Source organism: Oncorhynchus mykiss, chromosome 32 (assembly GCF_013265735.2).
Source record: "Oncorhynchus mykiss isolate Arlee chromosome 32, USDA_OmykA_1.1, whole genome shotgun sequence".
NCBI classification, from domain to species: Eukaryota; Metazoa; Chordata; class Actinopteri; order Salmoniformes; family Salmonidae; genus Oncorhynchus; species Oncorhynchus mykiss.
In genome coordinates this window covers 16,141,291-16,165,631 of record NC_050572.1, presented here as the reverse complement: position 1 = coordinate 16,165,631, position 24,341 = coordinate 16,141,291, and the positions used below count along the sequence as shown (strand labels likewise).

Genomic DNA, 24,341 nt, shown 5'->3' with positions numbered 1-24,341 from the left:
GATGTATAGGGCCAAGGCCATGAAAGTGAAAGGTAGTATGGATTTAGCTTTTTATGTCAGATTCTTTTGGGGTGCAGCATTATTACATGTTTGGCAGGATCTATTTTACATAAAGCCTATGCCTCAAATTCAAAATATCAGTTTCACTTTGTTTTAATCATTTCATGACCATGCATGATACGCTAAATCATTATCCAGATTAAGATTTAGATTATCAAACCCTTAGTCAACAACAGTATCTCCATAGTCTTCAAGTTTGGGGCATATCATGATAATTAGAAAATTATGTGAAATTGTCACGAATGTGATGATAATTGATTTACAAAACAGACATATTAGTTCTATCCACCTATTCATACTACTTCAGGTGATATAGCAGTAACTGTGCATATTACAAAAACTGAATAAGCCTCTCTCATAGCTAGTCTTAGCAACTGTTGCTATGTGTAACATTGTTGACCTCCATCTCTCCCTCACACTTCAAATGAGGAGGACAAGCCCATCGTGTAACGCTGTTGAAAGCTTTCCGCCGCCAGGCCTCTGGAGCCAAGCGATGACCTCTGACCCTCTTCTCCATGTTTCCTCATTACTTTTTAATGTCTCCACAGTTACTTTAGCTACCTTCCACACTATTCTCCCTGCCTGGTTGCCTAGATCTTAATGGGAGGAAGCACCTCGCTGTTCTTCCTTTGCATAGTGCCTACAAGCAACACACAATTTGTGCTTCATTTTTATTAACCAAAACAGCTCGCTTCTGGTCTGCGCTGCCAAAGCTCACCCCAGGCAGACGGCCGCCCGCCCTATTTCCTGCCTGGTGATGACAGAATAAGCCCCTGCAACAGTAGGAGACCAGGATGCCTCAGAGGCCCTGGGAAATGCTGCTGTCGTGTGTGAGTGCATGCGTGTGTGTGTGCGCGCACGCGTGTGTGCGTGTGGTCTGTGAGATAAGGAGTGTCGTCTCACCAGCGGTGGTGTTTTGAGCTCTCTGAAATGCATTCACTATCATAGCGATGTCGTGTTTACCGCAGTGGGAGGCAAACACGGAGTCACAGAGGAGAGCTGGGGAAATGTGAGACACAGTAAAACCAGCAAAATACATTAAGACTCTCTGTATTCACTCCAGCACACAACAGAGATAAAACTCATTTCAATATAAATGGAAGACATGTGTGGCTTTTATGTCGGCTTTTTGAACATTTCTTATGCTCACCAAGGAAATCTCAACTAGCAGAAGCTTAGTTTTGCTTGGAAGTCAGGATGTCAATGTTAATTCTCTCCCCGTTGCTAAGGAGACACTCTCTGAGAGGGCGATGATTTCCTCCCCCTGGTCACCGAAGCTTTCAGTCAAAGGACCCTTTCTGTGGACAGTGTTCTCAGTGATGCAGAAATCTCTGTCTCTGTGTTGTGCAATCAGATACAGAGGAACATCTCCAAATCAGGGGTTCTCTCTGTAGGCATTGAGACCCGACACAGAAGGCCGCTATTGATTTTCTAATGGTGGAAAACGTCCCCCCTGCAAGCCTATTTAGGGTAGTTACTTTACGGAGTGCCTTCTCACCGGGATTGTCATGCCGGTGTGACTATGGTAGGCTATAGTTATCGTTTCCCCTTATATACAGTAAGCAACGGCTCAGTTTCTTTAAGTTATCAGTATCAAAATGCTGACAAGGAGAGAGACATATCAGCGGGGAAATTGTCAACTTCAAGACAAGTTGCTAGGGAGCTATTGTAAACACTAAACATTTCAGGCTGTCAAACGTTCAAAGGTGGAAATCAGTGACACAAATAGCTGTTATGCACTGCCTTCAAATGAGCCCTCAGTACTTCACCTCTCTGACTGCCCCGAGCTGCCACTGAACATTCTGTAAAGGTTGGAGTATGGGGAGGCTGGAAATGACACATGGCATAGCACGCATACTTCCACTCTCATGAATATCAAGAGTTGTTCTCCCTCTACAGGGATAGAGGAAGTAATATACAGTAGATCTCCATCTTTGTGTGTACCTGATATTGGTCTATCTTCATTGTTATGTCTATACCATTGGTATGCATAATGTATAGTACCTTTGGAGTTGTCCTTTGTTCCAGTCAAGAGTCCTCAGAGTCTGCTTCCATTGCCCCACTGTTGTCTTTGTTCACGTATAGAACCACAGAACACACGGCCCCAACATGCCCAGTCTTAGTAAAGAGAACTGAGTATCACATTATTTTCTGAAATATTTATTTAGATTTAATACAATTAGATTGAAATATTAAATATTACATTCAATGCATTTCAGGAGCTGTAATATTATTAAAAGAAAAAGCATGTCTGAAAATAGTTTGTCTTCATTCTACACAGGCCTACACAAATAGATTGTAAGTATATGTGGTAGTAGAATAGACACAATATTGCATTCAAATGTGTACTGAAATAAGGATATTTGTTACTCATTATTCAGGTATTCAATACTTATCCTTTCACTGTGCAAATCATTTTATTTTTTACTAAAAAGTTCATTTTTACAAAGAATAACATTGCACCTAACCCAGCCAAATCACTGGAAGTAAAACAACCTATAAGACGAGACCTCAAGTGATGTCAGCTAAGTCCATATGCAAGTGACAGAGAATCGAGAGAGTGCGGCTAAGCAAAGGACAAGACAGAAATGACAGGGAATTTTGCGCCTGAATCCTTTTAGTAGCCCAGTGACACATGAATGAGTGGAGAAAGAAAGAGAGAGAGGAAGGACGGAGAGGCAGAGAGAGAATAAGTGAGAGAAAAAAAGTAGACAACCAATTTGGGAGTAATGCAACTAAAAACAGACAAGTGTAATTTCATCCATCTGGGCTGATGTGTAAAAGTGCTGCTCCGAACATTCCCCATGATTCCCCCTGATTGATCTCCTCCCGGATTGAAACGCCTATTATTAGCCACGAGCCTAATAGCATCAGGATGGCCCGCCGCTCTCCGAAGGGCCAATTCTCTGGTCGGTCATCTCTCCCCTCACTTTCTGCAGCTGTGGAAACCAACAAGAGAGAGGGGGGGGTGGGGGAGGGTGGGGGATGGAGTGAGAGAGCGAGAGAGGGAGTGAGGGGCGAGGAGGTCTGGGTGAGAATGGGAGAGAGAAAGAGGGGGCAAGGTGAGGAGGAGGAGATGGAGAGGGGGTGAGGGGGTGGTTGGAAGAGAAATAGGATGGAGATGGGAGAAAAGAGAGGGACAGGAGGATTGGGTGATGAAGAGAAACAGAAATATAGGGTTGGGGGGGTGACAGGCAGTGGTGCTGGTGGTGGGGTAGAACTAATTATAAACATTCCGGGGTTGAAACGGAGAGAAGAGAGAGTGGAGAGATTGTGAAACAACAATGAGGAGAGGGAAATGCAATACAAACGGTTAATCATACAATTTGATTGAAGTATTTGCCATTTATCTTCTTATGTCATGATATTGAAACAACAAAATGTCTTTGTTCCATTTCGATCATTGAATTTCCTGTAACGATTTCACCCCTCATTGTTCTTGTTCAAATTCAAGTGGAGTTGTGCTCAATATTTATTTTGTAAAACGGTCAATTCATTTAAGAAAATGTGAAAACACTCTGACTTCTAAAGATTTCATGATTGAAGCTGCAATTGGACGTGATTGCCATCATGATGACAGCACTCACGTGACAGGAAAAACAACCAGCCCTAATAAATGTGGTTAGACATAGCTTACTCCTACTCCATATCAAAAGTTGGCTGTCTTTCTTTACATCTATCTGGACTGGTATTAGCTTTAAAGGTTATATAATACAGCATACCCCACTCTGAATACAAGGACAGATGGTCACCAATTTGTTGAATGCATCAAGATAGTATCTAGTTTGCAGGTTGATCCAATGCAACCACTCATGTTTCAACCCAATGGAGACCAATGGTGTCATAGCTACATGTATGTAGTATTGAAATATTTTATTTGAGGGAGGTGAATGAGTCATTTTTGGTTGTTGTTGCATCATTGACTTTTGGGTAATTGTAGTCATGATTTAAGGTCTTTGGTCCTTAGTTGAGCACCCATTCAGTCTCTTTTGAGTATTTTGAATGAGCCCTTTGGTGAGGTTTGTTGCATTTCAAAGCACACTGATCACAATGATTGGCTAGTTGGGTCAAATGGCCAGAAGTCTAAAAGTCTAAAGCCCTCAACTTGAAAATGGCAGTTGGAACTAATGGAAATAAGAGCTTGGGTACTAAGGCAATGCATTAATAACTAAATTACATGGCTAGCAATACAAATTATGTTCCAGAGTGAACATAAAACTAATGCTCTCCTTGTTCTGTGATCCAGAGCTCCGAAAGTCAAATGTAGTTTATAATGGTTCAATCAGTAGTAAGGCTGGTTGGAATGGCTAGCTCGCTTTAACTTCATACAGTAAGGCTGGTCTGAATGGCTAGCTCGCTTTAACTTCATACAGTAAGGCTGGTCAGAATGGCTAGCTCGCTTTAACTTCATACAGTAAGGCTGGTCGGAATGGCTAGCTCGCTTTAACTTCATACAGTAAGGCTGGTCGGAATGGCTAGCTCGCTTTAACTTCATACAGTAAGGCTGGTCTGAATGGCTAACTCGCTTTAGCTTCATACAGTAAGGCTGGTCTGAATGGCTAACTCGCTTTAACTTCATACAGTAAGGCTGGTCAGAATGGCTAGCTCGCTTTAACTTCATACAGTAAGGCTGGTCGGAATGGCTAGCTCGCTTTAACTTCATACAGTAAGGCTGGTCGGAATGGCTAGCTCGCTTTAACTTCATACAGTAAGGCTGGTCGGAATGGCTAGCTCGCTTTAACTTCATACAGTAAGGCTGGTCGGAATGGCTAGCTCGCTTTAACTTCATACAGTAAGGCTGGTCGGAATGGCTAGCTCGCTGTAACTTCATACAGTAAGGCTGGTCGGATTGGCTAGCTCGCTGTAACTTCATACAGTAAGGCTGGTCGGAATGGCTAGCTCGCTGTAACTTCATACAGTAAGGCAGGTCTGAATTGCTAGTTCGCTGTAACTTCATACAATAAGGCTGGTCTGAATTGCTAGTTCGCTGTAACTTCATACAGTAAGGCTGGTCAGAATGGCTAGCTCGCTTTAACTTCATACAGTAAGGCTGGTCGGAATGGCTAGCTCGCTGTAACTTCATACAGTAAGGCTGGTCTGAATGGCTAACTCGCTTTAGCTTCATTCAGTAAGGCTGGTCTGAATGGCTAGCTCGCTTTAGCTTCATACAGTAAGGCTGGTCTGAATGGCTAGCTCGCTTTAGCTTCATACAGTAAGGCTGGTCTGAATGGCTAGCTCGCTTTAGCTTCATACAGTAAGGCTGGTCTGAATGGCTAGCTCGCTTTAGCTTCATACAGTAAGGCTGGTCTGAATGGCTAGCTCGCTTTAACTTCATACAGTAAGGCTGGTCTGAATGGCTAGCTCGCTTTAACTTCATACAGTAAGGCTGGTCTGAATGGCTAACTCGCTTTAGCTTCATTCAGTAAGGCTGGTCTGAATGGCTAGCTCGCTTTAGCTTCATACAGTAAGGCTGGTCTGAATGGCTAGCTCGCTTTAGCTTCATACAGTAAGGCTGGTCTGAATGGCTAGCTCGCTTTAGCTTCATACAGTAAGGCTGGTCAGAATGGCTAGCTCGCTTTAACTTCATACAGTAAGGCATAATATAATGAACATAGTTTCCTATTCTACAGGCATTGTGGCATACATAAGTACATAAGTGTTTACAAACGTTATCATCTGCATAGCATCAAGTCTCTCTTCCTCTTTCAATATTAGCCACGTGCAGAATGTAATTCACATATATTACCTTATATACCCTATAAGCAAGGCACAATAATGCGCATTCCTCACACTTGCTGTTTAACCAATGGTCACACTTTTGCAATTATCACCTATCTCTCTGTCAACCAATGGGCATACATCTTGGAATGTATTTATATGTCAAATTGACCCATGTTTTCTTACTTGCTGCATTACAGGAAACGTTACCCTCCACCTCCCCACCACCATCACCAGCTAAGGCCCATCACTGGAACTCCTTTCTCCCAGCGGGGGGGATTCGATGCCAGCTGCCCCTCGTAGGACTACCTGCCATAACAGCATCTGGCTCCGAGCTCGGAGATGAGGCCATTCTCCAAACTATTTCATACTGCATTTTGCCTCTGTTGTTCATTCAGTTAATGAACAACAAAACCTTAAACTCGATTGAACATATTTTCTCCAGATCATGTTTAGTCCAGTTAACCCACCTCTATAAAGAGGAATATTAGGCTGTATATTCATGTATTGTCACCTCCATCCATTTAGTTGTGGCTTATGTCTTTTAGGAAAATGTATATTTAGCATTTTACTGTAACATTGGGATATGGACAAATAAGACTATTTCTCCTAGAATGTGGGTGAAAACAATAAATGCATTTTGCAATCAAAGCTATGGTAACTTTAATTCAGCTTTCAAAACATTGGCCATGAGTAAACCCCTTGTTCAAAATGCAGTTTCAGGTTGGTGTTTTAGGGGGCGGTGTAGACAATAGTTAGGAAATATAATCTGACAACTCCTGCATTGTGGTTTTTATGAGAACCATGGCAGCCCAGTGAATGAGTTGGGCTGTCAGTCACAGTGCACATGACCAGGTGTGAATTTTTTTTCTTAGCTTTTTTCCGCCTCAGGTCACTCTGTGCTCTTAAATTACATGCTCCTTTTGTTATAGGCATAAATGCATTGTGTGTGCCACTTCCTCAATGGTTCCCACTTTAGTCAGTGCAAGTTCTCTTGTTTAAGCAAATGTAGGTCAATTTGCTCAAATTTGATTGTGAATTGTGTTTTCTGCTATGTGCAACTCCTGTTCTGTCTGTTGCATAAAGGACTTCAATTTCCCTCAATTTTGTTGAAATATTTTTCATTTTCGATGTTTTTCAAATGTCAGCCTTTCTCAACCACAGGAATATTCCTTATTTTACTTTTTAGAAGCGCATTGTAGGCTCCTTTTTTTCTGAAAATGTACAGAAATGCGATTCTCATAGTAATTTTGCATAACGGTCTGTTAGCCGTTATCCTCTCTACTGAATAGTGTAATATGTTTATGTTCCGTACTGTGTGCCACATATATCATTAGGTCTGAGGTTTTTTACATTACATCCGTTCACTTATCCCTTCCAGTGGTTACAGCGTGATGTAGGTTACTTTACCCACAACAGCGTGGTGCAGGCTAGAGGATTTTACCCACCAGCCGACATGCATGCGCAAGCAACTCATGCGCAAGCAACTCAGTCATATTAAAATTTAGCTAAATTATGAATATGATGAAAAACTGATTATGATAACTTTCTAGTTTTGTTGTTGTTTTTTTTACCTGCCCAGCAACTGTGAATTGAGCCTAGTTGTTTAAAAAAAAAACTCCAGCACACTGATGTGAAAACTGAAATGTTGATTTATTTATGTGCACTATCCCAGTCCCCATCAACTAAATTGCATAAATACGTTTCATAGTTTTCCATATCCCTCTTCCCAACGTTTGTTACCCATTCGTTTGTTTTGTATTTACTAAAAATGTAATTACCTATATTTTCTGAGATGAGGACAGCAGACCTTACTTTATCAAACCCCAAAGTGTGCACTGATCTATCTATCTCGTGAATTACCAGCTCATGACCCCAATTTAGCATCCCATGATTTGTCATAGAAGTATTGTCTCTCGCACCATGAGCCATGCTGCACAGTGTATTAACTATTAATACACTCCAGTGATTGTAATTTACATCGCAGTATGGAGTAGAGATGGCATTGCGGACAACTTTATAAGAATACTCTGTTGGAGTTATAGCCACCTGCCTGTTCAGACTCAAATATGCACAATAACTCCTCTTCAGTGGAAGGCCCCGCCGCGGGATCTCCGAGATGAATATGTAGATTTTTTTGTTTTATAGTTGAAGATCAAAGTTGCAGTATCGTAGTCTGCGTGGATTAAAAGGTTCTTCAAATATGATCAATTGCAGTACCATATTAGCCTAAATTCAAACCAGGAAAACGTTTACACGGGGAGCCTACATGCAAATAGGCCTGTTATTGTCACATGATTTCTGCTTTGTCACCTGTGTCCGTGTGTGTGCATGTGAATGTGTGTGCGTGTGTGCATGCGTGTGCGGGGTCTAACAACTATCATATGTAATAATGTCATAATACAGTGTAATTATTCTGATGTAATCTTATGTATAAAATAATTTGCCTATATTAATAATAGCAAATAATGTATTCGATAGCAATTCTATGTGAATATATGTGAAATTTTGAATATGTATATATTGTTTTGGGATGTAGACTACAACAGTGATAACACTATTGAGGCATTAAATTATGAATGTAGCCGTGACTTTTAGGGCACCATTGACATTTCTAGGATTTTCGCACACATGGGATCCCCCCCCCCCCCCCCCCCCCCCCCCCCAATGCAGACCAAAGCTAGAAGCTGCAGTTTTGAGATGTTGCTCATCATTCAGTCAGCTGAGTTATATTATGATGTATCTATTTAAAAAGTTAGTGTCTACAGGCCTATACGTGATTGTGTCCATATTTTTCATTTTTTGTTGACATTTTTAAGTTGCACATACTAGGCTATGCATGCTTACTATTTTTCAAGAATGGCAAAGAAACGTCTATTTACAGTATGGATATAGAGGATAAAATACATATAACACCAATTATACTTTCAGGAGGTTTGAAAATAATTTAGCTATTGCCTTTGAAGTATATTAGAAGGATATGTGATTTGCAAGTGTTAAACCGAAGGCCTTACCGCTGTGGCTGCAAACGAAACAATTACGAAATGAAAAAATGGCTCACGGCAAGAAAAGGATATTTGTTTGTCCCCCTTTGTTTACCAGGAGGACTTCTTCCTCCCATTTTACTAATTCATTTTAATGGCTTTCAAACTGGAAAATGGAAATGTTGCTCTTGCCCTCTATTTCGACAGCAGCGTCCTGGCAACATAACACTTTTCTATCATCAGGGATAAACGGCATCGAACAGTACATTCTGATAAAAAAAAATACATGATTGCTGGCCTTCCTGTCTGTCATCTCTCGGGGAAATCCTCTCCTTCAAACCCGAGCTGTGTGCTGTCAGACCTAATAATGCCGCGCATTAAGTCGAGAGAGAGAAAACGCACCAAGAGGGAAGCCACAGTGTTCTTATTTGTCCCCGTCGAAGATAAAAGGTGTTCGGCTCAGCCAGCAGCTTAATTACGATTAATTGCTGCGTAGACATCTTGGTGGAATAAATCGTCCAATTTGTAAATTTGTGATAGGCCTGACTCATTATGCTCTTCCTGTAAAAAACACTATGCAAATAACGTTAGGCCATGTTGTGAGATGGGTTTGTATTTGCATAACCAATATGACCATCACAATAAGTAAATGTTTATCCTCAGTATAGGCTATGTTTTTACTGTTAGATAGACATTCACTTGATATAAACCATCAGGGAGAAAGTCAACCTCATGATAAATTAATGAGATAAAAATGCTTGTTTGTTAGGTGTTGGGTTGGCACCTAACAAATGGTGTTCATGTAGTGACCAATTTCATATTGACCATGAATAACCTCAACAAAACAAAGTATTCTGAGTGTTTCGGTCATTCACAATTTGGAGAAAATGATCAGAAAATCGCTTTAATGGTGTTTCTTAGTTATTCGTTCGTTTCCAAAGATCGGTCTTAGCTTCAGGCTGTTTCAGTCAACGGAGTAATCATTAAAAAAGTAAACATCGAGTGTTTCCAGAGATGGCGAGAAGAAGAAACAGGCGAGCTTAATAAAAAAATGTGGTTTGTGTGTGTGAGTCACCTTTAAGTGCAGTAGTTTGGACTGTGTTGAATAAAATCAATTTGACTATAGAGGGTAATGGTGCAGCTCCTTGTTAACGTTTAATAATTGAGGCCAAAACGAGTTTTTTTCGACCACACTAATTGCCAGTCAGTCCCTAGTTGTAGCCTACACCTTCAACTACCTATCTTGCTGTTATGCTCTTATAGAAATCGTAATGTTTGGGTTGAGTCTTCCTTGTATTATATGATTCTGATGATTGAGAAAGATCCCTTGGCTTCAATTGAAATGAGTCAGATCAGTGAGTGTAACACAGGGATGGGCAACTTTGATGGGGTTGGAGGACACAAAAATATCTGAACTCATGAGGGGCCGCAGTTGCCCAAAATATTTAAGTTGTAGGGCTAATTTCATGCATATCTACACATTTTGCCAAGTGTAGAAAAATGTTGCTGTTTTAACGCTAGTTTGCGGCAATTCTACACATTTTTCCATGGAGCGGAGAGAATATATAGCAAAGCAATTGTATAATTAATTTCATGCACATTTTTAACTTTTAGAGTTCATTTCGTGCAACTATACTGGGTGGAGAGGAACATTTATAGCTTTTTTGGCTGAGGGGTTGATCCGAGGGCCTTCACCGCCATCTGCCCATCCCTGGTGTAGCCTATTCATTTTAACATGTAAATAAACAGCAATGTTTTGTTATTGTGACCGTAATACTGTATAGTCTATATGGATGCCTGGATGATTTACGTTCCAAGCTTTTAGAGTCGTTGTGCGTAAAAGTGCGTAGGTTTTGGTGAAGGGTTAGCCTAGCTCTGCCATGAGCAAACAAGGAACGCCGTCTGGTGATGTTTGGGGGACTGCGGATGCTCATTGCACCCCTTCTGATTGATATTACAGTTGTTAGACAGCGGTGTTTCGGTGACCCATTTTAGACAGCTGCGTGTGTTATCTATCTGCGTTCGCTTTCCCCTCGCCACTTCCCTCACAAAGTAGCGGTGGAAATCCATCGACGCCTGCAAGTCTGTGAAGAGCCTATGGGTTTGAGTTCTGGAGAAGAGAGACACTTTTAAATGCTTCTGCTGGACTAGACTGGCAAGTCCCCACGTCCCAAACGTTTATGAAAACAGAGCTCTACAATCAAGGAGGTGACTCTGCAGAGATATGAATGTGTTTTCTGCGGGCTACATGTTAACGCTCAATTACGATTAAACATACGTCGATATGTTCGACACAGAAAATCGTCACAAACACATGTGACACAAAGACATACAGACACACACACACGCGCAGACACACACAGATGCGACAGGCTAGCATAAAGACAGGCAGCCATAGTCATACACACATGCACGCATTCACAAACACACAGTTCCTTTTCGAAGAGACTTATAAGGCAATAGGCCTTTACCTCAGTAATAATGGTTGATAGTAACCACTGTTATCATTATTATTACTCTTAGTAGTAGTATTAATATTTGTAGTATTAGTATCATTATTAGTAGGCTATAGTATTTATTTTAAAATGTGTTGTATAGGCTATTCATATTGTGCATTATGTTTCTCTAAAAGGCAGACTTTTTGTGCAAGTAACTCATAGCCCATGCAGTTCCAGTTTAGGAATCCATGCCTATTCCCAGTGGTTTGACGTTTGAGTGATTTTAGAGAATGATCTATTACCGTTTGTAGGACAGCTTGAATTAAAGACCACTTCTGCAAATCATCACAACCATTGATTTCAAGCTGAAGGTCAATCACCTACTACTCAGGCCAAAGCTAAAATAGTTTTTCATAACTGCCATTTGATCATTATAATATAAACATTTGGTCAATTTGAGGCATAATCTCCCCTGAATTAGGCCCCAAAGTAGAAATAGCTATAGACATTTAGGTATTGAAAAGAGAGCAACATATGTAACTAGGCCTATGTATTTTGTACATGTTTGTATCTGTGTATGTAGCTATGGACGTATGAATGTATGTGTGCTCTCACAGTCTCATGTCAGAATTAGAAATTCATCCATGTTTCTCAAATTTCAAATTTGTTCCAAATGTCAAATTTCGAAGTGTTTTATTTGAAGCTTAGGCATTGACTCAAAATGTTGGAATCAGAGGCAGATGCTTGTGCCCATCCACCATACCCTGTCCACAAGGCCCTAGCAAAACCGAACCCTACTTGAAGGTAACAGCACTCACTGTTGCCCCTAGTGGCCGGGTTCCACGTCATCGCCCGAGGTCGTAAGACATGGATGGACGTCGAATACTGACTTGTATCACAGGTGATCTAGCTGTGTATGTATGTACATTACCAGTCAAAGGTTTGGACACACCTAATCATTCAAGGGTTTTTCTTTATTTGACTATTTTCTACATTGTAGAATAATAGTGAAGACATCAGATATAACGCATGTGGAATCATTTAGTAACCAAAAAAGTGTTAAACAAATCAAAATATATTTTAGATTTTAGATTCTTCGAAGTAGCCACCCTTTGCCTTGATGGCAGCTTTGCACACTCTTGGCATTCTCTCAACCAGCTTCATGAGGTAGTCACCTTGGATGAATTTCAATGAACAGGAGTGCCTTGTTAAAAGTTTATTTGTGGAATTTCTTTCCTTCTTAATGCTTTGAGCCAATATGTTGTGTTGTGACAAGGTAGGTGTGGTATACAGAAGATAGCCCTATTTGGTTAAATACCAAGTCCATATTATGGCGAGAACAGCTCAAACAAGCAAAGTGAAATGACAGTCCATCAATACTTTAAGACAATCCAGAACATTTCAAGAACTTTGAATGTTTCTTCAAGTACAGTCCCAAAAATCGGCAAGCGAGGACCGCCACAGGAAAGGAAGACCCAAAGTTACCTCTGCTGCAGAGGATAAGTTCATTAGAGTTACCGGCCTCAGATTGCAGCCCAAATAAATGCTTCACAGAGTTCAAGTAATAGACACATCTCAACATCAACTTTTCAGAGGAGACTTGATGAATCAGGCTGAATTGCTGAAAAGAAACCACTACTAAAGGACACTAATAATAAGAAGACATTTTATTGGGCCAAGAAACACGAGCAATGGACATTAGACCGGTGGGAATCTGTCCTTTGGTCTGATGAATCCAAATTTGATTCCAACTGCCGTGTCTTTGTGAGACGCAGAGTATGTGAACGGATGATCTGCATATGTGTGGTTCCCAACGTGAAGCATGGAGGAGCAGGTGTGATGGTGTGGGGGAGCTTTGCTGGTGACACTCTGTGATTTATTTAGAATTCAAGGCACACTTAACCAGCATGGTATCCACAGCATTCTGCAGCAATACGCCATCCCATCTGGTTTGCGCTTAGTGGGACTATCATTTATTTTTCAACAGGACAATGACTCAACACACCTTCAGGCTGTGACCAAATAGGAGAATGATGGACTCTTGCATCAGCTGACCTGGCCTCCACAATAACCCAACCACAACCCAGTTGAGATGGTTTGGTAGGAGTTGGACCGCAGAGTGAAGGAAAAGCACCCAACAAGTGCTCAGCATATGTTTGAAATCCTTCAAGACTGTTGGAATAGCATTACAGGTGAAGCTGGTTAAGAGAATGCTAAGAGCGTGCAAAGCTGCCATCATGGCAAAGGGTGGCTACTTTGAAGAATCTAAAATATATTTAGATTTTTTTAACACTTTTTTAGTTAATGCATGATTTCATATGTGCTATGTCATAGTTATGATGTCTTCACTATTATTCTACAAAGTAGAAAATTGTAAAAATAAAGAAAAAATCTTGAATTAATAGGTGTGTCCAAACTTTTGACTGGTACTGTATGAATGTATGTATGTATACTTTATGAAATTGTTCAGCATCAATATAAGCATATATACTTAATCTGAAAACAATGATGATTATAGCAATTGTGTACATTAAATGTATAGCTTACTACTTAGAAATATAATTGCACCACATCATCATATTTGAAATGTTATGTTTCCCCCCAAAAAACTATAGCCTACGTCCATCATCACACTGTGTCCTCAGACCATTTAAAGCAAAAAAATCCAGTGATCTTTCATTATTTTCATCACCTCAATAATCTCTACTGGTGTACAGCTTCCTATCACGCCTGCGGGACACTATACGTTACATTTCCACATTTCACAGAAAACATGTTCGGAGGTCATACAACTGTCACGGTAGGTAGGTGATGCTTCGGTCTCTCCAAAAGGTAATGAATTGTAATGTCTTAACTAATAAAGTACCGAGATAGTGAAGCAACAGCACGGGGAAGCCCCTCAATGTTTGGCTTGTGCCATTCAAATCCGATTAGATAAGGTATGGATCTGGTTTCTGTCCTGCGTGTTGAGGTGAAACTCGGGATGAGGCATTCAGGGATGGCGACGTCTAGGCTGTTATATCTCAGGTAAAGCCTGTTCTAATTCCCTTATTTACGTTACTAAGAATTGCATTGATTCCTACCTGATTTAATTTATCTGAATAAATACATAAATTCCCATATAGCCTTTACCAAGAAAAATACGAAAAAGTGTCAAATCTATCATGCAGAAGACATGTCTTTCTCTGGGGTCTCTTACCTATATGATGTCCATATAGAGGTATCCTAAAACGTCTCGGTTTTTTAATGAAGGCCTTGGTTTAAAATCCAATATCAAAAGGCATTTCATATATTTCATATCTACCAACTGTCTCTGTGCTTCTCGCTTGGTCCACTGATGGAAAATGATTATCCGGCTGGGTTGTGCACTTTTTAAATGCCACAAAGTAAATAACAAGCCTGGCAATAATAGCAAGGTACCAAGTTCTTGTTATAGAAATGGAGAAAATTGAAACTAAACGCTGCATTTAGACAACCATTTTTGATAAGAGGATAATTGAGGGCGACACTGGCGTATAATTAGGGGATAATTTATGCTATATACAGTTTTATTCCACCTTCCCAAAATAAACCCAGTCCATAATCATTACAGGCGAATTGTTCTTAATTTTATAGCTCCAATTTGAATGATGTGTGGTGTTTAATCAAAGAGGTTTTGGATTTAAATGATTGCGACAATAATTGCTTTTTCATCACCATTTTGAAATAAATTAATGCCACACTTTGGGAAAAAACGTGTTGACGATAATGAAAAAATAAATTATGTGCCTATGTGAAAGTAAATTTAAAGACCGTTTTATTGCATTTGCATTGATGGTTTATATTGCAAAAGATTTTGCCAAACCGCAAACTGTATAATTTGCATGTATTTTATACACTCTTAGAAATAAAGTATCTGAATTGAACCCACAAAAGGTTCTATGCTTGCTTCATATATGGCACCCCTTTAGGTTATATATAGAACCGAAATTGGTTCCATATAGAACCCTATATGGAATCCAAGGGTTCTATGTGGAACCAATTTTGGTTCAGTGAAGAAGAACACATGAGGTTCTATATCGAACATTTAGGGGTGACATATATGAAGCAAGGAATAGAATCCGTTTTGGTTCTATCCAAACCCTTTTTTTTAAGAGTGTAGGCCTACTGAATAAAGGATACAATCGGTTAACCACGACATCCACTGTTCCTGCAATAGGACTGCATTGTTGTTGTCATCTTGTTGATTTGTTGCATGTAATTTTCTTTGAATAACCTAATCATTACGACAGTATGGAAATTGTGTCAGTATATTTCCAGGGTGGTGATATGGTGTGTTCAAAATTATATTCGTTCGTTAGGCTAAATCAAACCGTGGGCTGTGCGTAATTTTGGGTTGAGGATTAATCCTTAAACAAATTGACTATTCCAAAGGGCTTCTATAATTGTTATACAAGCTTCTTGCGTTTGACTATTGTCTGTCGGAATTAGGTTATCCTAGTTGTGGCTGCGGTGGGAGTTGGTAAGGTGGGTTAACTTGCGCTGAAGTCTCCGTGAAGCACACAACTGATGACGTTGGGTTGAATGACCAATCGGAAGGCGCTGCCCTTTGGAGACAAACCATTTTACTTGTAGTGTCTGCATCAAGTCTGGAAGCTAGGACTCAATTTTAACAGAATCCACCTTAAATCTCTGCCTTAACTTATGCCCACTTTGCGCCATACCGAGCGAGAAAATCAGAGGACGAAAAAAAATCGAAGAAACTGAGAAATTCAGGTGTTAATGGGACAATATCTGTCCGTTGAGGAGAGAGAGACAACAACACAGCGAGAAAACCCATTTGGACTTGAGAGAGGGGGTGAGTGCTCTCAAGGTAGAAAATTTGATGATGACCATGACTACGATGGCTGACGGTCTGGAGGCTCAAGACTCGTCAAAGTCAGCTTTCATGGAGTTTGGTCAGCAGTCTCACTCACAACAGAGCTCTCCGTCGATGGCCGCCAGCCACTACCCGCTGCACTGTCTCCATTCCGGGTCGCACCCAGCTCACCATCAGCACGATAACTCTTCGTACTCCGGCACCAATTCCTACAACAGGTCGCTACCGTACTCCTACGTGAGCCACCCCCACCACAGCCCGTACCTGCCGTCCTACCACAATAACACATCTGGCGGCCAGGCAAGGTTAGACGGCACAGGTAAGACGCTTTCCTCCTACTCACGTAGGAGTACCGTAGCGAAATATGCTGTATGTCGTTTTCATGAACAGCGATAAAAATGCGAATGCTTATTTATTTCTTATCAAATCGGTCAACAACGAGATAAAGCCAAATAAACGTCCAGCAGATCATTGAATTTCGAATTAATTTTGAAATTGTGTCTGAATTACATGTTATCTGTTGACTCGTTTTTTTTTCTACATCGATGTTTATTTCATGGTGTCTCTTGCTTTAGAACACTCCCCCAGATTCCATTCTATGGCCATGCTTTGCACGGGGTATAATGACAAAAGAGGAATCCTCACGAATTATTCTTGGAATTAGGCGGTCTACTCGCTTTGAAAGTTGTAATTAGCATTTAATTGACATGTCATTATGAGCAATATCCTAAATATGACAGAGGATTCAAGGATGATTACAATCAGATTGAGCAAATGTGACATGTGAATATGTATGAGTGGTCTGGATTTAATATAACTAAATGTATCATATTTTCCTTATTATATAGGCCTATTTAGCCATTTAAATTGGAACCTATTATAATCTACGAAATGAAAAAACATCATTTGGGGATTCTTAACAATTTGTTGTGTAATATTTTTGGTGTTATGTAGTGGACTAACATTGTCCTTTTTTGTTGCAGAGCAGCAAAAAACAACAGTCATTGAAAACGGAGAAATTCGTTTCAACGGGAAAGGCAAGAAGATTCGCAAACCTAGGACGATTTATTCTAGTTTGCAGCTTCAAGCTTTAAATCATCGTTTTCAGCAAACACAATACCTCGCCCTGCCAGAACGCGCTGAGTTGGCTGCATCTCTCGGACTAACACAGACACAGGTATTTTCAACACAGGAATGATTATACAGAAGGGTATACATTATGGTATTATAATTAGCCATTTATTATCATGTATTACTCGTATTATTATTAGGCATATTATTAGCATGTATTATTATTATTACTAACCAACAATTGGGTGTTGCATTGTAATAATATCTGTAGATGTTCTAATAATATTAAACATTTATATTGGTCTATAAGCCTATTTATGAACATGTCAATGAATACATATATTAATGATTGTAACATTATCTGTTATCTGGTCTTCCGTTGCCTTCCTGTTATCTCGTGCAGGTAAAGATATGGTTCCAGAATAAAAGGTCAAAGTTCAAGAAGCTGCTGAAGGCAGGTGGCAACCCGCATGAGAGCGACCCTACTATGCCTAGTTCCATCGGCCTGTCTCCCCGCTCTCCAGCAATTCCTCCCATATGGGACGTTTCAGCGTCCAGCAAAGGAGTAAACATGGCGGCCAACGGCTACATGCCGGGTTATTCTCACTGGTACTCCTCCCCACATCAAGAGACAATGCAGAGATAGACTGCGCAAAGGGCGGGGAGGCCCGAGGCCTGACTCGAGACTTTCGAACCTTCATAGTTTTACCTGCACAATTGATTTCCATCAGCCTCGAGACAAAAGTGTTGTCCCGATCGAACAGAGAGATTCCTTGGCGAAAGGGTCGGCTGCTTGTGAAGGCTACTTGGGGACAAAGTCTCTGTGATGTGACACACGATAAAGGAACTAACCGTATTAACTTACCAATGACTGTTCAGTGGGATTGCCTTTGTTATGCTTTCATTTCATGTCAACATCTGACTGTCAATATACCAAATATAGGCTATCACTGACATTTAGCCCAACACTTGGGCACGGAATGGACTACACTTGCGGGTTGAACATTATGCCATCTTATATTGTTGAAATCTAAACTTCACTTTGACTGAGTGTTTTTCTCGAACATGCAAATCAAAGCATTCTTCTCTCTGTATATATATTCATCCATTTTAGTTGTACATACACTTTTTATGTTTTGTCTTTCATAAATGGAGTAAACCTTGAGTTAAAACAAAGTTTCGTGTTTTGTACTGAAAGATAACATGATTGATATATATCATACATGACTGATGAGCCATTCCTTGTCGAGGTCCTATGGACGTTCTAAAATGTAGGTCCCATAGGTTTTTCATTCAAATATTACAGGCTATCCATCATAACACTATGTTTCCTATTCATAAAATATAAATGTCCAATGCACTGCAAACGAACAAAATAGCCTATAGTCAAATACATTGAACAACACTTGAGGAAATGAACTTACCCTGTTCCCGCTTTATCAATTTATCCCGCAAAAGATGGTCGCTCCATGTCCAGTTAATCTTGTGATTTTCTGCCTCAATTATTAGAAGTATTGACAAAATGTTTTTCTCCTCTCTGCCTGTCCTAATGCAAGACGCTAAATGCCAAGCTCCACGGGATCGATCTTGAACAAAGCATCCAGCTGCAGTTCCGTTCAATATGAAGGAGATATTTGGGACAATTTATGTGTTTTATCCAAGTGAGGCTTTTTTTCCATTCTCATAAATGCAGGCATAATTAGGGTAATTTTTGATGCAAGCCCGCTGATTACAACGTTTTTACCGTCAAAGATAATTACCTGTAATTTTCTACCACTTTTAATACTAAAAGGCATCTTTATTTGGATTTGAGGTAGCACAGACGGAACAAAAGAGGGAAATTATTAGGTTATTCATACACAAATTGCTGAGAGCAGTGAATGTTTGGGATATTATCTGAAATTACCATGTTCAAAAGAAGAATGTGAAAGTGTCTGCAGCTGTCAAATCGTGGATGCCCCACTGGCACACAGTTTACCTGCATGGGCCCCACTTAACTAAAACCTACAGGCCCTATCACCACCATATCTATATGCCTATATTTGCATATATATATATAGTCTGATTTATTGCCCAAACTCTCGTAAGCAATCTTTCACTTAAAAAGTTCCTATATTTACCGAGAGTAACTCGTAAAGCAGAAAAGTGCGTGGTGTGCGGAATTTCTTCTACCAAAGTATTTTCACACCCAAAGGACTGCCCACAAATCACTAGCTTTTACAATAAATAAGCTGATATCGTCATAAATCTGTCATGCATTTTAAAGGCTATTTTGAACATTGTTGCAATAGGAAGAGTCTATATTCATCAGAACTGTGAAAAGGCTCAAACAATGCACAGGTTTAATATGATGTAACTCAATCGATTCATATTATATGAACAAAAATATAGAGCTCAGATATAAAGCGGCTGGAAGTGACAGAGGGAACAGAAGACACAATGATAAAATCAGAACTAGAGCTAGAAAGGGGGGGGGGGGTAAGGGAGGGAGGGAGGGAGGGAGATGACAACACTTCTGTGTGGTTTTCTGGCCAAGATATAGATTGATGCAATATGTTCCAGGATAACCTGATCATATTTGATCAGTTTGGCTTCTTGATTGCAATTGATTATGACATCTGAATTGGCAAAGGTTCTCTTTGCATATAGGCTTATGGAAATAACAACAAGACAATGTTATTTCCATATGCCTATATGCAAAGAGAGCCTTTGCCAACTCAGATTTCATAATCAATTGCAATCAAGAACGCCTGACAAATACATAGGCTAGAATGAAAGTCAAAGTCAATATTTACGGGCTAGTGTTGAATGCATGCTTCTCAGATTTGATCAATTTTCGTTGTTTTATTTAGCGCGTAAGACATGGGTTATTTATAACCTTAATAACCTAAAATAAGGTAGGTTAAGCCTAGGCTATACAAAACAGCGCGCCTTTAGCCTAGGCTATACAAAACAAATGCAATCGGTATTTAAAAATTCTAAAACGAAAGTATCCAACAATCTTCCATCAAGTGATTCACAGAGAAAAAACCGCCTTACCTTCATATGATTCTTTAGCCTACAATAGTATTAGCAGTGGTCAAAAAGGTTGGACTTCGAATGGGAACACTGTCTGCAACAGTACACGGTTCTAGTGCTCGTGGTTGAGTAAGCATATCCAGGTGTGAAAGTGCTTGAACACCCCGGTACCTCTTATATATTGCCTGCAAAATTAGCTGTTATTACTGTCACTGTTTTGTGATGGTGAGCTAGAAAAAAAGCATTCTGCAATCAAGAAGCAAGCGCATCTTTGCAAATTATAGATAATTGTCAATGTCCAGATTATGATAATGGAGGCCTAATCCTGGAGTATAATTATTTTTGAGTGTTACGGTTGAAGCTGTCCAGTAAAGCTAACTGTCATTATTTAGACTCGATTTGTAGGGGAGTGGAACATGTTCAGTTGGAATTTAACGGGGCTCTTGATATAATGGCATGGTGCGTGTGTGCGCGTGTGCGTGCGTGTGTGTGTGCGTGTGCGTGTGCGCGCGCGCGCGCGTGTGTGTGTGTGTGTGTGTGTGTGTGTGTGTGTGTGTGTGTGTGTGTGTGTGTGTGTTGGGGGACGGGGGGCGGAGGGGGCATAAACAGTAATATGAAAATCAAACGTAGAGTTCTCGAGCACTGGCAGTGTAATTATGGGACCACGTGCACTACGTCGAGGTTTCGGATTAGCGTTCAGCAAACCATTTTATTTTTTGCACAATGATTTCAGCTGAACATTCCCAAGTGCATTAGTTGTTTGCTACGGCTATATTCAGCCAGGACAGTCAGGTCCATGGGAAAATCAGAGGAGACGGGCATTCAGTTGCATGCACACCATGTTAACATTGGTGTATTGTGTATTATGCATTGATATCCTTAGGTCAGATGCTTCGCAACATTATTTTGTTTCCAGGCCAGATGTAGTTTGTGGTAAACGTGTCCTCTCTCAGTGTGTGTGTGCGTGTGTGTGTGTGTGTGTGTGTGTGTGTGTGTGTGTGTGTGTGTGTGTGTGTGTGTGTGTGTGTGTGTGTGTGTGTGTGTGTGTGTGTGATTGTTTCTTGGTTGATTCGTTTATATATGCATAATGATAACATGTTTTATGTAAAGTCTGGAACAAGAACCCAATTACAACACATTCATAGGCCTTGATTTTCGCTTCAGTGGAGTATAGTTTGTTTAGTGATATTCAGTGGCAGCACTCGTTGTAGGAGGCCTACTGCTGGTAGCTAATGATATGTTCAAATGTTGAAGATTTTATTTTACCCGGAAGGTCTGACGGAGGTGGGCTGTGGCCGGGAGTGGCAGAGCTCTGGAGCCGGTTTGCCCCCACAGGAATGTAAATTGTCTCAGATCTTCGTACCGCCCATTCGCCTCCTCTCTGCCAGTCAAAGCAACTAATTCTAGGGGACAAAAAGAGAGCACGGCTGCAGACTGTCTGCCAGACGGACACCCATATTCTTTGGGGGAGGTTGGAATCCAGATGCAACTCCAAAACACGAGACTGAAATGTGCTAACATGATTTAAATAATAGGCATAATAATAATACATGTATACTAGAATTAACCTGCAAGAAAATAGTATCAACAATGTCTGTATCTTTACAATAATCTGATTTAAATCGTGTGAATTATTGATTATTTTGTTTGGTTTACATCTCGATCACCACGGACAACAAGAAAAAACTAAATAATATGTTTTGTTATGACTGTTTAATAAAGTAGTAACAACAGCATACCAGTCGTTAAATATTTGTCTTTCAGAGGAACATCAATAGGCCTATACCTGCAATCAATTCATCCACATTTAACTGGATGTCAAAACCAATAGACACTCATAAACTCTGATGCTCTCTTCGATACGGTTCTGGTTTAGTCCGTTATGGATCCGCTCAAAACATAATGTACTCTGGGCATGTAATATGCGCACAACCATAAAACAGGTTGTAGTACTAAACATGAAAAACTACATAACATGACACAAATCAAATCTAGCCTAACCTTTTGGCATACCAGCAGGTAACTCCCCCTGAGAATTCCGGCTTGTTGAAAATGAAAAATAGCCTAATTGTAGGCCTATAGTTTAAGGTCAGTATACCTATCTCCGTGTTAATAGTTTTGTCCCCAAATTAATATTTCAAGTCAATCACAAATGTGCACAACTGACCAAATATGTCACGCAGACAGCCCAGGCAATTTAGCTCGAGTTTGATCTGTACATGTATTTAAAGTGTCTCAGAATGTGGGCAAATTTTGTAATATTACGGTGTCATTGATTTTCAGTGCGAATAGCCTAATCATGAGGGAGGACTTGTGGGTAGGCTATCAGCAATTGTTTTTGTCTAAGTCATAATTCAGGAGGGTGTCATTAAAAGTCTCTGGGTTGCATTGTCGGTTGAAAACGTTTAATTTGTCTTCCAAAATGCAATAAATTACATGCACACATTTACACATTATACACGTTCTTCTATGACTGTCATCAATACATTGCATATTCCTCTGGACATTTTAAACACGAGTCCCATACAATGTAAATATTTGTTGAACTGGGTTTCAGTATAACGTCCCAGATCCAAGAACCAAAGAGTGCTGTATCGAGTTGGGGGCCTGGAGGTGAGAATTCATGGCACCAGCCGTGGAGTACCAAGATGCGGAGTTTTCCAAAAAGGTGGAGGCCGCGGGGTTGATGTTCTGCGCCTGGTGGCTGTGAGGCCTGGACGGGCCATGCGTGTCCCAGACGGCGGGGGACTGCGGAGAGTTGCATGCCATAGGGTCGCTGGAGCTCGGACTGTGTTCCGGTGGAAGCTCACCATTCTTCATAATTTTCTTCAGTTTCGACCTTTTGTTCTGGAACCAGATTTTGACCTGGGGATGGATGAGAAATATGTCAAAGTGAGTTAATAAATAACATCATATTAAAATACCAAAATGCCATTATACAAAAGTATGCATATGAATTAAGCGTTCAATAATTTTTCAATAATTCATTATGCACACTTTACGCATTACATGTATATTGTAAACACAATGCAAATTTGGACTGATCATTTTGATTTAAAAAACTAAAACAGAATGAAACTGAACACTCAATGACATTTAGAAAAGTAACATATTTACCTGCGTTTGCGTGAGTCCCAACGAAGCCGCGAGCTCTGCTCTCTCTGGCAGCGCGAGGTACTGTGTGTTCTGAAATCTCCGCTGCAGGGCAGCTAGCTGAAAACTGGAGTAGATTGTCCGTGGTTTTCTGACTTTCTTGGGCTTTCCGTTTACCATCCTCACTTCAGGTTCTGCTACTTCTTTTTCTGAAAGAAAGAAATCAATTGCTTTATCTGTGGTGTACTAACAAAGTATTTGCATAACACAGTCATATTTCCTGGATATTGCATCTATTTCAGAGCGATCCAATCAAGAGGACATCTGTCGATTTATAGGCGGATATTGAAGCTAATGCGTCTCGCAAAGAATCTAACTGGTAAAGGAAAAGTACGTCCTTTTTACAGAATAACTTCGGTGAAAACTTTGTGCCCCTTTACCAAATTTGATTTAAAGAATTTTACCATGATGGAAAAATAGCCTACACCAGTTTGAAATACACGCATGTAAAAATCGTGTGAGGTCGAACACAACACAAATTTGATTCAATAATAATAATAGCCTAATACAAATACAATAAAACATTGTGTAATTACCTTGCGGACTTAATGGTTGTGGTTGTACTCTGCTATAAGTTCCAGCATATTGGTGGTAAGCAGAGGCTGTGTATGCGCTGTAGTCTGGGTATGTTTTTGCAGGGTAATTTCCCGCAGATCCGTTTACGCCGTGGTACTGGTATTGATAGGCATTGAGAGGTTTCCCATACGAGGTGGAATTAGGCGAACAATAGCCATGGTGCACTGCTCCAGCCGGGCTATAGTAGCCAGAATCCGTGGCCGTAGACTCGGGTAGCGTAGGGGATTCCTGAGACGGGTGGTGCATTGTGGTGGAAACCTGAAAAGGGTTCTGGAAGTCGGCAGGTTTGAAACTCGGAATCCTTCGGTCGAATACTCCAGTCATAGTTCGAAAGCAGCAACGTTAAGTGGCAGTCTAACTCCAATGAGACGTCTGAAGACTGACTGAAGACTACACTGGCATTGTGTGATATGCGCTTACACCGACGGGGTCTCTCGAACTTCTGCCAGCCCCTCAGCAAAGACT

General features: G+C 40.5%; 2 protein-coding genes and 1 long non-coding RNA gene across 4 annotated transcripts; 1 reads left to right on the top strand and 2 right to left on the bottom strand.

Moving 5' to 3' along the window:
* Positions 1–2,204: 2,204 nt before the first annotated feature.
* LOC118946491 lies at positions 2,205–18,737 on the bottom strand. Of its 2 annotated transcripts, none has more exons than XR_005041344.1 (2): positions 18,554–18,737; positions 2,205–3,280 (listed from the first exon to the last, which is right to left on the bottom strand). It is a non-coding gene; the product is annotated as an uncharacterized LOC118946491 (long non-coding RNA). The 2 variants fall into 2 exon arrangements; XR_005041345.1 differs by lacking the exon at positions 18,554–18,737 and adding an exon at positions 14,400–15,325.
* LOC110488011 (homeobox protein Dlx6a-like) lies at positions 15,698–18,295 on the top strand. The gene is made up of 3 exons (XM_021559961.2): positions 15,698–16,377; positions 17,042–17,235; positions 17,533–18,295. Exons 1-3 carry the CDS (start codon positions 16,065–16,067, stop codon positions 17,773–17,775), a joined length of 750 nt encoding a protein of 249 aa, XP_021415636.1. The 5' UTR covers positions 15,698–16,064; the 3' UTR covers positions 17,776–18,295.
* Positions 18,738–21,845: 3,108 nt separating the features above from the next.
* Positions 21,846–24,341, bottom strand: LOC110488010 (homeobox protein Dlx5a). The gene is made up of 3 exons (XM_021559960.2): positions 23,837–24,341; positions 23,265–23,449; positions 21,846–23,012 (listed from the first exon to the last, which is right to left on the bottom strand). Exons 1-3 carry the CDS (start codon positions 24,198–24,200, stop codon positions 22,701–22,703), a joined length of 861 nt encoding a protein of 286 aa, XP_021415635.1. The 5' UTR covers positions 24,201–24,341; the 3' UTR covers positions 21,846–22,700.

Bases quoted from the DNA above. Each gene is read 5' to 3' on its own strand.
- LOC110488011 (XM_021559961.2), top strand. From the start codon at position 16,065: ATGATGACCATGACTACGATGGCTGACGGTCTGGAGGCTCAAGACTCG. The intron at 16,378-17,041 runs GTAAGACGCTTT...TTTTTGTTGCAG, and splicing joins GGCAAGGTTAGACGGCACAG to AGCAGCAAAAAACAACAGTC. The intron at 17,236-17,532 runs GTATTTTCAACA...TATCTCGTGCAG, and splicing joins TCGGACTAACACAGACACAG to GTAAAGATATGGTTCCAGAA.
- LOC110488010 (XM_021559960.2), bottom strand. From the start codon at position 24,200: ATGACTGGAGTATTCGACCGAAGGATTCCGAGTTTCAAACCTGCCGAC. The intron at 23,450-23,836 runs GTAATTACACAA...TCTTTCTTTCAG, and splicing joins ACAACCATTAAGTCCGCAAG to AAAAAGAAGTAGCAGAACCT. The intron at 23,013-23,264 runs GTAAATATGTTA...ATCCATCCCCAG, and splicing joins TGGGACTCACGCAAACGCAG to GTCAAAATCTGGTTCCAGAA.